This window comes from Trachemys scripta, chromosome 2 (assembly GCF_013100865.1).
Source record: "Trachemys scripta elegans isolate TJP31775 chromosome 2, CAS_Tse_1.0, whole genome shotgun sequence".
NCBI classification, from domain to species: Eukaryota; Metazoa; Chordata; order Testudines; family Emydidae; genus Trachemys; species Trachemys scripta.
The window spans coordinates 81,273,752-81,289,038 of record NC_048299.1 but is presented as its reverse complement, the minus strand read 5'-3'; the positions used below and the strand labels follow the sequence as shown (position 1 = coordinate 81,289,038).

Below are 15,287 nucleotides of genomic sequence, written 5' to 3'. Positions count from 1 at the left end.
CATAGACTGAGCCTTGTGTGGCTCGGAGAGGTGTGTTCTCCTATCAATGGATGTATATATCATTCCCACTAACTTCTGAAACTTGGATGCTGTATGTGTGTATTAAAGGGAGAATAAATTCCAAAGCATGTCTCCTCTAAATTAGCGGCGATGGTCTTGCAGCACCCCTGGTTCAGAAACATTCAGTGAGGGCCATAAAGCATCCCCATACTGAGAGGAAATGCTGACAAAGGAGTATCCCGCCACCAATGCACCTTCATGTAGCAATAGTATTTTCTGTATGACAATAAGTTCCACAATAAGGCTAATAATTCTCAACATAAAAATCATATATCATTAATAACAATGTATTTCCCTATAGCCTGGATCATAACCTGGATAGCCAGTAGAAATACCCATGGGAGTGGATCTAGGGGCAGGAAAACTCAATGGGGATCTTGTGGGATTTTCCTAGGATTGTTGAGGTGTCTCCTCCTGCAGGATAACCAGTGGTCCTGGCCCCACAAGCTACAGGTCCCATAAGATCTGCAAGAACAGTGCCATCTGCACCAGCTCCTTGACAATGTGGCTTTGTTGAAGCTATGCTGTCAGCAGTATCCCCCAAGCCATCAATGCCTCTGGAGTAAGTGAAGGGAAGTGTGGAAGGGGCTATGAAAGAGTTAATATGTCCTGTGGCTGTATTCACTGTCCATTGTGGTTTTGGTAGGGTGTGGCCCCTGACACCCTTGGCCTTCCAAGGGGGCCTATGAAATCTGAAGCAAGAAGGGATGGGGACATGGTTGTATCTAATCCTTCTCTCACAGGATGTTCATGAGGAGGGGAGAATCTGCAAGGAGAGGACACTCTGTGCTCTTATTACTACCTGAATAGTCTGGCCCTATGCTATTGACACCTTCTTAGATTATTAAAACTGTATACATTTTTAAAATGAAGTTTGCTTTTCACTATGGCTGTGATTTATTTACTGTTTGCATTTCTCTCAGGTAGAAAAAAGAAATTCAATTAAGTCAATTTCACGTATGTTTATACTGTATTCATTTTCACTTTCAGGTTCTCAGCGCTGCATACACAAGTACTGTCAAATGAGTTATTCAATTAAATGCATTTTATATTTTATTTCCTGACAAACATGTTGATTTAGCATCTCAGTTTTCTCACAGGAGCATTCAGAGCTTTATTAACCCTAACTCTCTTTGTGAATTTGAGAACATGGGTCAGTGCTTCACAGATTAGGTTTCCTCTTTGGAAGCTAATTTGAGATTGTAAGTGAGTTCCCGTTAGGAGAAGGAAAAGGTTAATGAGAATCCTGTAGATTAGATATGCTGTTTGGTAGGGGACTGGATGGCTCAGAGGATTGAAAGTGGCCTACTGAGCCTGTCATTACAGGTTTTAACTTGGCTCGATCTCACCAACTGACAACTCTTTAGAGGACTCCATAGAACGAGCTGGAAGTCTCCGTCCATTTCCAAGGCTTTGTCTTGACTCAGAAAAAAATGGCTGAGTTTATGTCAGGCTTAGCTAACATGCTATCTAAGCCTGACCAAAATTAGGCCTGGATACAGGATAAGACATTGTAACCTTGATTTAGCTAGTTGATTTATAATGTAGGCAAAAGTCCTACTAGATATGGGTCCACACACATCGCCATCCCAACAGGTACTGACACCTCCCCAACAAAGAACCCAAAATTGCATGGGCATGAAGCTCAAACTACTCTTTTAACTCTACCTATGCCTGTCCAGGGCATGACTGAAGCATAATTATGAAGTACTCTGGGGACCGTGTACCGTATGTGGTGAATAGTGTATGTGTTCTGTGGATATACAGGCGATTGTATCTAGACTTACCAGTCTAACACCATGCTTAGCAATATACTTCAACATATTACATTTTCTCCTAATGATTCTTGTTTCTTTTTCTTCTCAGACAAACCATGTGGGGACCCCCCATCCTTCCCTCACACGATCCTGCATGGTCACACTGGGTTTGAAATGGGGGATGAGCTGCTATATGTTTGTGCTCAGGGCTACGTCATGGGCAACAAAGAGACTGCTTTTACGCTGCTCTGTGACAGCTGTGGGGAATGGTACGGGCAAGTTCAGGCCTGTGTCAAAGGTAAGCTTATCTAGCAAACACAGCAAGATTCCTACCAACCATAGCTGTCAGGAAGTCCTGATCTGGCTGATAGTGTCCCAAATGGTACCAGATATTTTCAGTCCCCAGGACTTGACTGCAACTGTGTGCAGTTGAAGGTGTCTATAGCAGTGCTGTGTAACAGTGCTTCTCTAGCCGCTTATGCACCAGATGATCCTCCACAACTTGCTCTCCCAATGGTCCTCAGAGCTCTTAACTATACAATAAAACCTCAGAGTTACAAACACCAGAGTTACAAACTGACCAGTCAACCACACACCTCATTTGGAACCAGACATACACAAATCAGGCAGCAGCAGAGAACAAAAAAGCAAATACAGTACAGTATCGTATTAAATGTAAACTAGTAAAAAATAAAGGGAAAGTTTAAAAAGAAGATTTGACAAGGCAAGGAAACTGTTTCTATGCTTGTTTCAGTTAAATAAAGATGGCTAAAAGCAGCATTTTTCTTCTGCATAGTAAAGTTTCAAAGCCGCATTAAGTCAATGTTCAGTTGTAAACTTTTGAAAGAACAACCATAACATTTTGTTCAGAGTCACAAACATTTCAGAGTTATGAACAACCTCCATTTCCGAGGTGTTTGTATCTTTGAGGTTCTACTGTACCAAGCCAGTCACCTCTTAGATATTTTCAGGGGGAGCTCAAGACAACTGCTTCCACTGAAGCTGTGCAGCATAATGTAGGTGTTGGGCTGGAGTGGGGAATACATTCTCTATACTGGTAACCAGAAGGCTGGGCTGGGAGGATCCTACATTAGGCAGCAATAGGATACTTCTCCAGAGAGGAAACAAGGATGTGGGCTAGAGAGAAAACAAATTGAGCACAGAAGGGGTGCTGTGTGGAGGGGAGCACAGAGGAGTGCTGTGACGGAAAGTATGGGGAAGCATTTGAAATAATCAAGGGACAGTTTGTCAAATAAGCTGGTGGTCTGGAAGGTCACCTGAGCATTCTACAATACATTGGTTGTTTCCTCTGCCACTATCACCCCTATACAAGGAATAATGAGGAAAAACAACATAAAATTCAGCAGGATGCACACAAAGGCCTACAGCAACTCCCAGACCCTACCTACCTACCTAACTCAAGACCTCCACCATATCACTTTATCATCAGACCATAATAAAATGTATCATATCAGCAAGATAAATGGAAAAATGGACTAGTGGATGCATTCAAACTTAACAACATAAAGTATAAGCAGTTACATAACTTCATTTTCCAAGGCAACACTTTAAACACAGAGTTCCATATCATTTTCTAATATGGTAAAAGTTCCAGGGTTACTATGTCTTCCAGTGTTTGTTCAACAGCCAGGCACTGTGGGGCCCCCACTCTTTATTAGGGCCTTTGGGAACTACTGTTACACAATTAATAGATAATAACAGTAACAAGGCAGAGTGATAAATATACTAGTAACAGTATGCTCTGTCCACACCGGCGCTTTTGTCGGTGAAACTTATGTCAGTCAGGGGTGTGTTTTTTCACACCTCTGACTGACAAAAGTTTTACTGATAAAAGTGCTAGTGTAGACAAAGCCTTAGTTGGTTCAGACATTCTGTCTTCTTAGCCTACTGACCTATTTATTTACTTTATTTTGCACAAACATTCTGTTTTCAACCTGATGATTTATTTCCTTCCTTAATTCTCTCTTCCAAAAAATGAGGCCTCGCTCCATGTGTTAATTACGCATGTCAGGCCAGGCCATGTCAGGCTATGACAATATGTGCATTCCTTTAATAAACCCAGTATCTTTGGAAAAATCCAAAGGGAGGGATGCAATTATTTGAGAAACTAATTATACTGTTTTATCACTTACGGTTTCCTCATTTTATGGAATCTTAAGCCTTTTACACTGGAATTCAATGTATCAGTAGTCTCTGGCAATGAAAAAGATACCACTAACTGCTGTTAAGGGCATCTTTTAAAGGTTAGTTGCTTCTGATATCCATCATGTCACTTTCTCTGGATATAACTTTGACCCCAAAAACTTGGGCACCAGTTACTGGCTATTTGTTCATGCAGGCATAGCAGCTGAATCTGCTGACTCATAGTGTTCCACCCAAACAACTCTCTGATTAGCACTTTGACAAAAGGTTTACTGTCTCCTATTTTCTTTGTTTCCTCTGGTTTGTGGGGGCTGACCAGCCAGATTTGTCCCAGGAGTCTCTCCCAGTCTCTTTGGGGTCATAGGAGACATGATCATTCTTTCTGGTGAGCCAGATCAGGAAAGAGGCAATTGATTTAGGGGGAGAAGGAAGGAAGTGGCACTGAGAGGAGACGTAAACAACTTGAATCGGGTTGCATGCATGGAAGGGAGGGCTGGATTTGGTTATTAGTAGGGTTACCATCCATCCGGGTTTCCCCGGACATGTCCAGCTTTTTCAGTGTTAAATGGCTGTCCGGGGGGGATTTCTAATTAAGTAGAAATGTCCGGGATTTCTCTCTTCCCCTTGTGCGGCGCGGCTGATTGGACGCCTGGCCTGATTGAAAGCTGCTCGCAGCCACTAGGGCCTCTAGCAGCCAGAGTCCCTCCCCCTCCCCCGCTCCCTCCTCCCCCACGTAGCAGCGGGGCTGTGTTTAATTCCACGTGGAGCTCGCAGTTCTCCCTCTGCCGGGTGAGCGGGGGGAGCAGGGCAGGCGGCGGGGTGTGTGTGTGTAGAGGCTGCAGGGGTGGGGGGGTGCAGAGGCTGCAGGGTGAGTGGGGAGCAGGGGGCACAGAGGCTGCAGGGGTGGGGAGGGTGCAGAGGCTGCAAGGCGAGTGGGGAGCAGGGGGTGCAGAGGCTGCAGGGTGAGGAGGAGCAGGGCAGGCAAGGGCATAGGGGCTGCGGGGCGAGTGGGGAGCAGGGAAGCACTTAGCAACCCCCAACCAAGATCAGAGCGGGAGGGAGGAGGGGGAATGCAGGGTGCTCAGAGGAGGGGGCAGAGTTGGGGCAGGGACTTTGGGGAAGGGGTTGGAATGGAGGCGGAAAAGGGGTGGGGTTGGGGAAGGGGCGGAGTTGGGGCGGGGGCGGGGCCCCGTGGAGTGTCCTCTTTTTTAAATGTTTGAATATGGTAATCCTATTATTAGCATATATAGAAGTGTGGACACCATTCCTAGCATACTAGATTTTCAAGCCCTGGGGCAAAGTGGTACCTGCAATTCAAGTTGTAGACCATCCACTTTTAAAGTGCACCGATGATGGTCATCTGTGGATTTATGAGACTTCATCACGTCATGTAGGATGATGTTGCATCATGGTGCCACACTGCTGTTGTGCTTTTGCTGGGAGGGTATTCAATATATTTTACTAGAGTTCATCCTCAGTTTAATAACCCTGCCTTATACTCACTATCTTTCTCCTCATTCTCACAAACCCTCTTTCTGTACAGTATTGGGCACAATTCCCATTTAAGCTCTGGGCATGTGCCTCCAGCTATGATGTTAGAACCAGCCCCTTAGCAGTGATCTGCTGTTTATTATTTTGTATTTGCTAATTCTGATGTGGGACGTGACTCATGGGTCTTTAACATACCGTACTTGTTTTATTTACTTACGGAAGGGAATTAACTGCTGATGTTACAACAAAATTAGAGGTTCATTTTTCAAAGCAGTTCAAGGTAGTTAAGCCCAGAGACTGTTAGTGAGCCAAATACATTGTTTACCAGAGAGAGTGCACAAGATGAATGCAGGTTTTGTATGTCTTGTGCTGTGTTTATTTTCCACACAGCACCAGAGTTGCTACAGCCTGGGCTACTGGAATGAAAAACTGGATTTTGCACTTGCCTTTGGATACTTAAAGGAAGTATACAGTACAGATCTGAAAACCCTGTGTCCTTTCAGAGTAAAGTTGCAAGAGCTGCATATATAAAACATGATTCTTTCAAGTATAGATATCGCTGTGTTATCCATACCATTATTATGTTGTCACTGTTCTAATATGACTCCATCTTAAAGCCTGTCAGAAACTGAAATTTGTGCAGAATGCACCTGCCTGCTAATTTTTTGGCCCAATCCTGCAAAGTGTTCAGTTTCTTCTATAAAGAGCTGAGTGCCTTAGCTCCCATTAATTTTAGGGAGAGTTGGGGCCTAACCCTGTGAGGTGTTCATTACCTTCTTATTGCTCTCTAGAAAGACCTAGGCAAATTGGAGGGAATTCAGAGATGCTCAGAATTAAATCCTATAGTCTAGGTTTGGAATCATCAAAGTTGAGCAGATTCTGTCTTTGAATACATCCCAAAACCACATCCATCACATTCGTGGTGTTAAATTTACATTGCAAGCTTATTTTAAATTTGTTGTCCACTATCACCTCTAGGTTTCTTTCAGCATTACTGATTTCCAAGTATCAACCTTCTAATAAATCTGTATTCCATATTATTTTTTCAAGATTAGCTAGCTAATCTTGTTAGCTAAGTTAAATCTCATTTTGTTATTTCTTTCCTGTACTTTTCACTCCTCTGTTACACTTCACATAATTTCTCTGTCCTCATCATCCAAATGAGTCTTCTCTGCAAACCCAATTAACACACTTTACTCCCTCTTCCAGTGCATTAATGAAGATGCTAAATAAGACCAGACCTAAAATTGATGCATATCACCCCTCTTTAGACATCTTTCCTGCAAAAACAAAGAGCTCACAGTTAGACCTGGTCTACACTAGGATATTTTATCTAAAGTTTCTCGGGCTTTGTCTACACTGGCAACTGAACAACAAAGCTTTTGTCTTTCAGAGGTGTTAAAAAAAATCCCCCTGAAAGATAAAAGTTTTGCTGACAACAAGCGCTGGTCTGAACAGCACTGTGTCAGCAGGAGCGCTCTCCTGCCGACAAAGCTAATGTCTCTCAGTGGGGGTGGAATTGTTTTGTTGGCAGGAGAGATGAAAAACAGCAGCTATACTGTGCACTTTTTAGTGGCATGGCTGTAGCCACACAGCTGTGTCGCTAAAAGCTGTGTAGCGTAGACATAGTCTCAGTTATTCAGCTCCACCAATAGTTATTCAGCTCCACCAATGATAGGAGCACTAGTGTAGACAATGCACCATTGACATCTTAAACGGTTTGTCACATATTTCTGCTCCCAGCAGGCTTGGACAACACAGTTCTTAAAATGCTTGCAGCCCTTTCTACTCTAATGCTTTCATTATTGCCATCACCAGTGGGAAATTTTGGGGCAATATACACACCTGTAGACAGCCAACCAAAGCAGGGGAAAATGAAGGAGTGTTTGGGAAGGCTGAGAAAAAAAAAGGGGGTAGGGGGGCAGAGAGAGAGGGACCAGGCATCTTCCATCAATAGATTTTGAATAAAGTTTGCACAATTTTCTGAATTTTAGAAAATTTACAAAAACTTTAAAACTTGGAACCAAAAAAAAGTAAGCGTATCTATATCTGTACTTCAATAAATTGTCACATGGCCAAAATTTGTTCCTTTAAAATGCTAATTTTCCTGCACCAAAACTAGCACACCCAAGGGCTCTTAATACTCTCATACATTTCTCATCAGATGCACACAGAAACATAGAAAAATATACTGAAGAAGTCAGCATCATTAACAACAAAACAAAGCATGTTACCCCCATCCAATACGCAGGACACCGGGGCTCTAATACCCATAGAACCAGACCAGCCAAACACCCCTGCTTCTGTACAATCATTTCACGTGAGGGTTCCTGCTATATAAAAATCAAAGTGTTTTCAGGTAATCTTCTGGCACTAAGCTTTCTGTAAACTTAAAGTAATACATCCAAACAAAATGTCAATTGTATTGGTTTTGGTCACTACTTATTTTCCTTCATTTATACATTGCCTGTGTAGTCTGTAAGGTCTTTAGGGCAGGCACCTTGAATTTATACCAGTCTGTAAAGTGCCTTGCAACTACTGGTGCTAGCCAGATAAGAATAGTAACTTACTATGTCTCCCATGATTTATCTTCTATTCCTTGTCAACTGTCACTCAACATTTTTATTTTCTTCTATCTCTTCATCTGTCTCTCTCTGTTATTTTCAGCATTTGTTTTTCTGATGATTAATTTTTCTGTCCTTCCCTCCATCCCTCCACTCTCCTCTCTCTTGCTGCCCTATTCTCTTTCCTCCCACTAAGTTGCATCGCTGTGTCTCGCTCCATCTCTTTCCTCCTGGAATCTCTCTCTTCACTGACACCCTCTTTCACTGGAGTGTCTCCTCCTCTAGGGGTCTGCCCTAAGTCCCCTTCCCCCCACCCACTCGGGTTCATTCCTCTCTCCCTCCTTGGGTACTTTTCACTATTTGATCATCTGCTTCACTGCCTCATCCTTGTGGGTCTCTCCACTTCCCTCTCCTGTTGGGTGGTGGCTCTCACCTCTCTTTTCCCCCTTGGGACTCTTTTTGCCGTTGTTCTCTCCTTCCTTTTGTAAGTGTCTCTCCTAAGGCCTGATTGGAAGCTCCTATCCTTCTCTGGGGTCTCGCTCCACTGTCTTCATACTTGGCTCTCCTCATGGCATTCCCCATTGGGGGCTGGGGTCTCTCTTTTCTTCAGTGGAATCTTTTCCCACCCCATTCCACACACTTGGGGGTCTCCGTTTCCCTCTCCTGGCCCCCTGTTCCCCTTAGAAATTTGTTTCATTTATTAGCAGTCTTGTGACTCATTCACAGGTGGGGGAGGGGCTCTATTCCCCTTTCTTTTGCTCCTGAGAGAGGTGTCTTATTCCCCTTCACTGCCCCCACTTGAGAGGCACTAATGCCCCATCAGAGGGTACCCAGCTTCACCTCCAGCCCATGGGGCATGTTTCTCAGCTGCTCCTTGTTGGAGGAGATGGAGAGAATTTCTGCATTTTTCCTCTCTATTCTCCCTTGCCTCTGGCACTCCCCTACATTTACTGTGGGATAGGGAGCCTCCCTCAGTCCCTTATTGCTGGGGGTGGACTCTCAGGTTTACCCAAGCCTGTCTCTTTTGCTGGGGGTGGGGTCACTAGGTCCCTTCCCCCATTCTTCTCTAGCTGGGAGCGGTGGTCACCTTGTGGTGCTGGTTGCCCCTCTTTGCTTTTCACTGACAGGAAGCAGAGGGAAGAGTCCAGGAAGGAGGAGCACCCCCCCCCCTTGTTGCTAGGAGGCCAGAGGAGCCGCATGCTCAGTGCTATCTGCAGGACCAAGGCAGCTAAGTGGGGTTACAAAGCGAAGCAGCAATGGCAAGACTACACCCCTAGAGCTTCTGTCATAGGCACAACCATGCACCCACCTCAGTTTTCCCTCTCAGGTAACCCAAGGATTCTACACCAGGCTCTCTTGCCTCCACTCATCACACCAGTCCATGTAGTCATTAAAATCCCAATTTTAGGTTTCAGAGTAGCAGCCGTGTTAGTCTGTATCCGCAAAAAGAACAGGAGTCCTTGTGGCACCTTAGAGACTAACAAATTTATTAGAGCATAAGCTTTCGTGGGCTACAGCCCACTTCTTCAGATGCATATAGAGTGGAACATATATTGAGGAGATATATATACACACATACAGAGAGCATGAACAGGTGGGAGTTGTCTTACCAACTCTGAGAGGCCAGTTAAGTAAGAGAAAAAAACTTTTGAAGTGATAATCAAGATAGCCCAGTACAGACAGTTTGATAAGAAGTGTGAGAATACTTACAAGGGGACATAGATTCAATGTTTGTAATGGCTCAGCCATTCCCAGTCCTTATTCAATCCTGAGTTGATTGTATCTAGTTTGCATATCAATTCCAGCTCAGCAGTCTCTCGTTGGAGTCTGTTTTTGAAGTTTTTCTGTTGTAAGATAGCCACCCACAGGTCTGTCATTGAATGGCCAGACAGGTTAAAGTGTTCTCCCACTGGTTTTTGAGTATTACGATTCCTGATGTCAGATTTGTGTTCATTAATTCTTTTGTGTAGAGACTGTCCGGTTTGGCCAATGTACATGGCAGAGGGGCATTGCTGGCACATGATGGCATATATCACATTGGTAGATGTGCAGGTGAACGAGCCCCTGATGGTATGGCTGATGTGATTAGGTCCTATGATGATGTCACTTGAATAGATATGTGGACAGAGTTGACATCGGGCTTTGTTACAAGGATAGGTTCCTGGGTCAGTGTTTTTGTTCAGTGATGTGTGGTTGCTGGTGAGTATTTGCTTTAGGTTGGGGGGTTGTCTGTAAGCAAGGACAGGTCTGTCTCCCAAGATCTGTGAGAGTAAAGGATCATCTTTCAGGATAGGTTGTAAATCTCTGATGATGCGCTGGAGAGGTTTTAGTTGGGGGCTGAAGGTAACAGCTAGTGGTTTTCTGTTATTTTCTTTGGTGGGCGTGTCTTGTAGGAGGTGACTACTGGGTACTCGTCTGGCTCTGTCAATCTGTTTTTCACTTCAGCAGGTGGGTATTGTAGTTTTAAGAATGCTTGATAGAGATCTTGTAGGTGCTTGTCTCTATCTGAGGGATTGGAGCAAATGCGGTTATATCTTAGAGCTTGGCTGTAGACCATGGATCGTGTGGTGTGTCCTGGATGGAAGCTGGAGGCATGTAGGTAAGTGTAGCGGTCAGTAGGTTTCCGGTATAGGGTGGTATTTATGTGACCATCGCTTATTAGCACAGTAGTGTCCAGGAAATGGACCGCTTGTGTGGATTGATCTAAGCTGAGGTGGATGGTGGGATGGAAATTATTGAAATCATGGTGGAATTCCTCAAGGGCTTCTTTTCCATGGGTCCAGATGATGAAGATGTCATCAATGTAGCACAAGTAGAATAGGGGCGTTAGGAGACGAGAGCTAAGGAAGCGTTGTTCTAAGTCAGCCATAAAAATGCTGGCATACTGTGGGGCCATGCGAGTACCCATAGCAGTGCTGCTGACTTGAAGGTATATATTGTCCCCAAATGTGAAATAGTTGTGGGTGAGGACAAAATCCCAATACATTTCACCCTTTGATATCTCACATCAGTGCCTCCTACAACACCTGGACTCTCTTTCAGTCCTCTTCTGTCTTTCTGCTAGGGTAGCCTCCCCCCCCCCCAGCCCTTCCAAATGGAGCACAACCCCACTCTTCCCAGTGGGAACCACCACAGCCTGTCTGCTGGGAGATCATCCTAACCAGGGGAGCATCCCCCTCTCCTCCAGCCCTCTTACCGTTCCCTGGGTCCAGCTCTCTGGTGTGAGACATCAGCAGGTAAGCCCCTCCACTGCCCCTCTGCGTTCAGTCCTTTCTGGCCCTCTCCTTCAGTTTTGGTATATACAGTAGCTACGCTTAAAATGCTACAGTGCCACAGCTGTAGCACTTCAGTGTAGGAACTTACTACAGTGACGGGAGGGACTCTCCCATTGTTGAAGGTAATCCTCCTCCTCCTCCCTAAGAAGTGGTAGCTGGGTCAACGGAATGGCTGTACTGGGGGTTAGGTCATCTTAATGATCTCTCTCAGGGGAGTTTCTCAAAATAAATAAGTTTTCAAATAATAATTTGCAATTATTTAGCACCTTAGATTGGAGGAGCTCAAGTATTAGTCATGCTAAATATCCCTGTGGATAGGCTTTATTCCAATTTTACAGGTTGGGAAAGCTGAGGCACAGATACGTTAAGTTATCTGCGCAGGTCACACGGGAAGTCTGGGGCAGAGTCTACAATAAAACCATTCCTATAACACCAGGCCTAGAAAAAAGGGGGGAAAGGGGTGTAGAAACCCTACAGCCACCTCCTCCCAGGCCTGGGAGAAGGGAGAAAAGCACCTGCAGTTCCCTCCCCCTCCCTGGGCTGGGAAGGGGGTGAAGGACCCCAGAACTGGTGTGGGGTCTGGGGGGCGACAGGCAGATGTGGGGGCATGTGGGGGCTGGGAGTGTGTAATTAATTGGTGGGGGGCAGATGGGGGGGGGGGGGGCTACAGACTTAGCTAGAATGTTGGGGTTTGAGGAGAAGCTGGAAGCTCTGCGCCATCAGGCAGATAGTGATTGCTCCTGCAGTCAGAGCCAAAATCACTTTACTCGATACATTTGGGAGTGGGCAACACTAATTCTCTCTCTCATATATAGTGGGTATGGGTAGGTGGAGTTCAGAAATCAACAGACACTCCCCCAATATAGACAATAAAGTCTTCTTTTTTTTTAAGTCTTGTGATTTTTGGGGTCTGTCTCATGATGTTTTAACTTTTAGAGTTGGCAATGCTGCACTAGTAAAACTCTTGTTGTCTTAAGTGGGAGCAGAATTAGGCCAACACGCATCCCTCTTGGAAATCCCATCCTACACATTCTGGCTCCCAATCTTAGGGTGGTGCCTTTGAGACTAACAGAAGTACTGGGAGCATAAGCTTTCGTGGGTAAGAACTTCACTTCTTCAGATGCACTGAAGGTTCTTACCCACGAAAGCTTATGCTCCCAGTACTTCTGTTAGTCTCAAAGGTGCCACAGGACCCTTTGTTGCTTTTTACAGATTCAGACTAACACGGCTACCCCTCTGAATCTTAGGGTGAAATCCTTACCCCATTAAAGTCATTAGGAGATATGCCAATTTACTAGAATTGCACTGTTGGCTTTTAACCTTTAGAAAATGTATCGTGTCTAGTAACTAATACTTTCAACTAGGTCTACATAGTATCTTACCTCAACTTCTCCACCATTCCAACATGAAGTTAAGTTTGTTAACACCTCTTCCCCTCCCCGCAAAAAAATCATGAAACTGGCTTAAAAATCATGGAGGTTTTTTTTAATTGGGATTCTTTTTATTTTCCTATTTTTTAAAAAACATTTAGGATAGATTTGGGGCATGTTTTCAAAGCTTTTATCTGCAACCACAAAGGCTAGATATTTCCTTTTTTTTTTTCCCAGAGTGAAAGCTGAGATTCTCACTAAATGACATTACTCCAGGAATTGGTGCTTTAAGAAAACAAACCAAACATTGTAAAACTCATGATAAATTTGTAAGACATGCCACTGACTTAATTTACACTAGCTGAGGATCTGTCCCTGCAACCAGCTTTATTTCTAATTTAGATAAAAATAACTCAGCCAAAGTGGCCCATTGCATACAGTTTCTGACATAATTTTCAAACGAGTTCCTTTGCTTTTTTCTCTTTCTCTCTTTTTGTACATAATTCCATTCAATAACAAAAGCCTGGGACTGGAACAGCATTCAGAATTTCCTTGTCAACATTTCACTGCTTGTTCAGAGAAGTATCAAACCTCTAAGAAGTTATTTCTGGCAGAACTTTCCACTTTTTAAAAAAAGGATTGGGCAGTCATGACACAACTGGGACTGGACAAGAAAAACAGAAAGAGACTCTCAAAATTCCAAATGGAATGAAAATGGTCTACACTGATTGGTGTTACTGTCTCCATTTCAGAATACACATGCCTGGAATGTTTGGGATCTGCTCAGTTATTTCATGTCATGAACAGACGCCAGCAGATACCGGGTAGAAAGGAGGAAAAGTCAAAGCAGTTCTCAGTAAAAGTGAGTCATCACTAGTACTCCAGCTGTTACATTTTCAAAAGTGCCCAAGACCCTGTTTACATGGGGAAGCTTTCGTGAAATAAATAGGATGTGAATGTAAAGTGCAATAGCTATTCCTCACTAGCTCTGCAGTCTTAGGCTAGGTCTACACTACCCGCCTGAATCGACGGGTAGAAATCGACCTCTCGGGGATCGATTTATCGCATCCCATCGGGACGCGACAATCGATCCCCGAATCGACGCTCTTACTCCACCAGCGGAGGTGGGAGTAAGCGCCGTCGACAAAAAGCCGCAGAAGTCGATTTTGCCACCGTCCTCACAGCGGGGTAAGTCGGCTGCGATACGTCGAATTCAGCTACGCTATTCACGTAGCTGAATTTGCGTATCTTAAATCGACTCCCCCCCTGTAGTGTAGATGTACCCTTATTCTGGATTGAGTGCTTTCTTGTGGATTAACTTAATCCACAAAGGGTACATCTACACTACAGGGGGGAGTCGATTTAAGATACGCAAATTCAGCTACGTGAATAGCATAGCTGAATTCAACGTATCGCAGCCGACTTACCCCGCTGTGAGGACGGCGGCAAAATCGACTTCTGCGGCTTTCTGTCGACGGCGCTTACTCCCACCTCCGCTGGTGGAGTAAGAGCGTCGATTCGGGGATCGATTGTCGCGTCCCCGAGAGGTCGATTTCTACCCGCCGATTCAGGCGGGTAGTGTAGACCTAGCCAAAGGCACTTTTACTGTGGAATAAGAGTGTCCACATGAGGAGATAGTGAGGAACAGCTATTGTGCTTTACATTCACATACTACCTTATTTCACAATAGCTTCCTGTGTAGACAAGCCCTTAGGCTCCTATATGCATAAATCACTTTTGAAATGTGATTTAGGCTCCTGGGAGACCTGTTTTGCAACCTTAGAGTTAACTATGAAAACATTGAGAATGAATCAAAAGAACTGAATTAGAATTAAAAGGAAGTTGGGTTATATTTGGTTGTTGATATTTTCTGGTACAGCAGAGAAAAATAATCACTAAATGTTTTTGGGGAAAATGTTCCAGCAGAGGCCCATGAACAGAGCTTTTCAGATGCTTTGATGCTGGAAAGTGATTCTATTTCAGTGAAGGTTTACTTTTGGGAACACGTATCAACTTTTATTGCAGCTGATTCCTGTCAGAAACAAGGGGCAACAAAAAAAGATACTGTAATGCATATCTAATGCCTGTGTGGAAAAACTGTTACATTAAAATGACATTTCCCAAACAACTGGCTTGATTCTGTAAAAAGCAACAGAGAGTCCTGTGGCACCTTTAAGACTAACAGATGTATTGGAGCATAAGCTTTCGTGGGTGAATGCATCCGACGAAGTGGGCATTCACCCACGAAAGCTTATGCTCTAACACATCTGTTAGTCTTAAAGGTGCCACAGGACTCTCTGTTGCTTTTTACAGAATCAAGCCAGTTGTTTGGGAAATGTCATTTTAATGTAACAGTTTTTCCACACAGGCATTAGATATGCATTACAGTATCTTTTTTTGTTGCCCCTTGTTTCTGACAGGAATCAGCTGCAATAAAAGTTGATACGTGTTCCCAAAAGTAAACCTTCACTGAAATAGAATCACTTTCCAGCATCAAAGCATCTGAAAAGCTCTGTTCATGGGCCTCTGCTGGAACATTTTCCCCAAAAACATTTAGTGATTATTTTTCTCTGCTGTACCAGAAAATATCAACAACCAAATATAACC

General features: G+C 44.1%; 1 protein-coding gene across 1 annotated transcript in view; it reads left to right on the top strand.

The window, feature by feature from the left end:
- Positions 1 to 15,287, top strand: part of SUSD5 (sushi domain containing 5) — a 68,912-nt gene that overhangs the window by 40,976 nt on the left and 12,649 nt on the right. Inside the window, exon 4 of the mRNA XM_034761025.1 lies at positions 1,927 to 2,115. Coding sequence (XP_034616916.1) covers positions 1,927 to 2,115 — 189 coding nt within the window. The remainder of the gene's footprint in view (positions 1 to 1,926; positions 2,116 to 15,287) is intronic.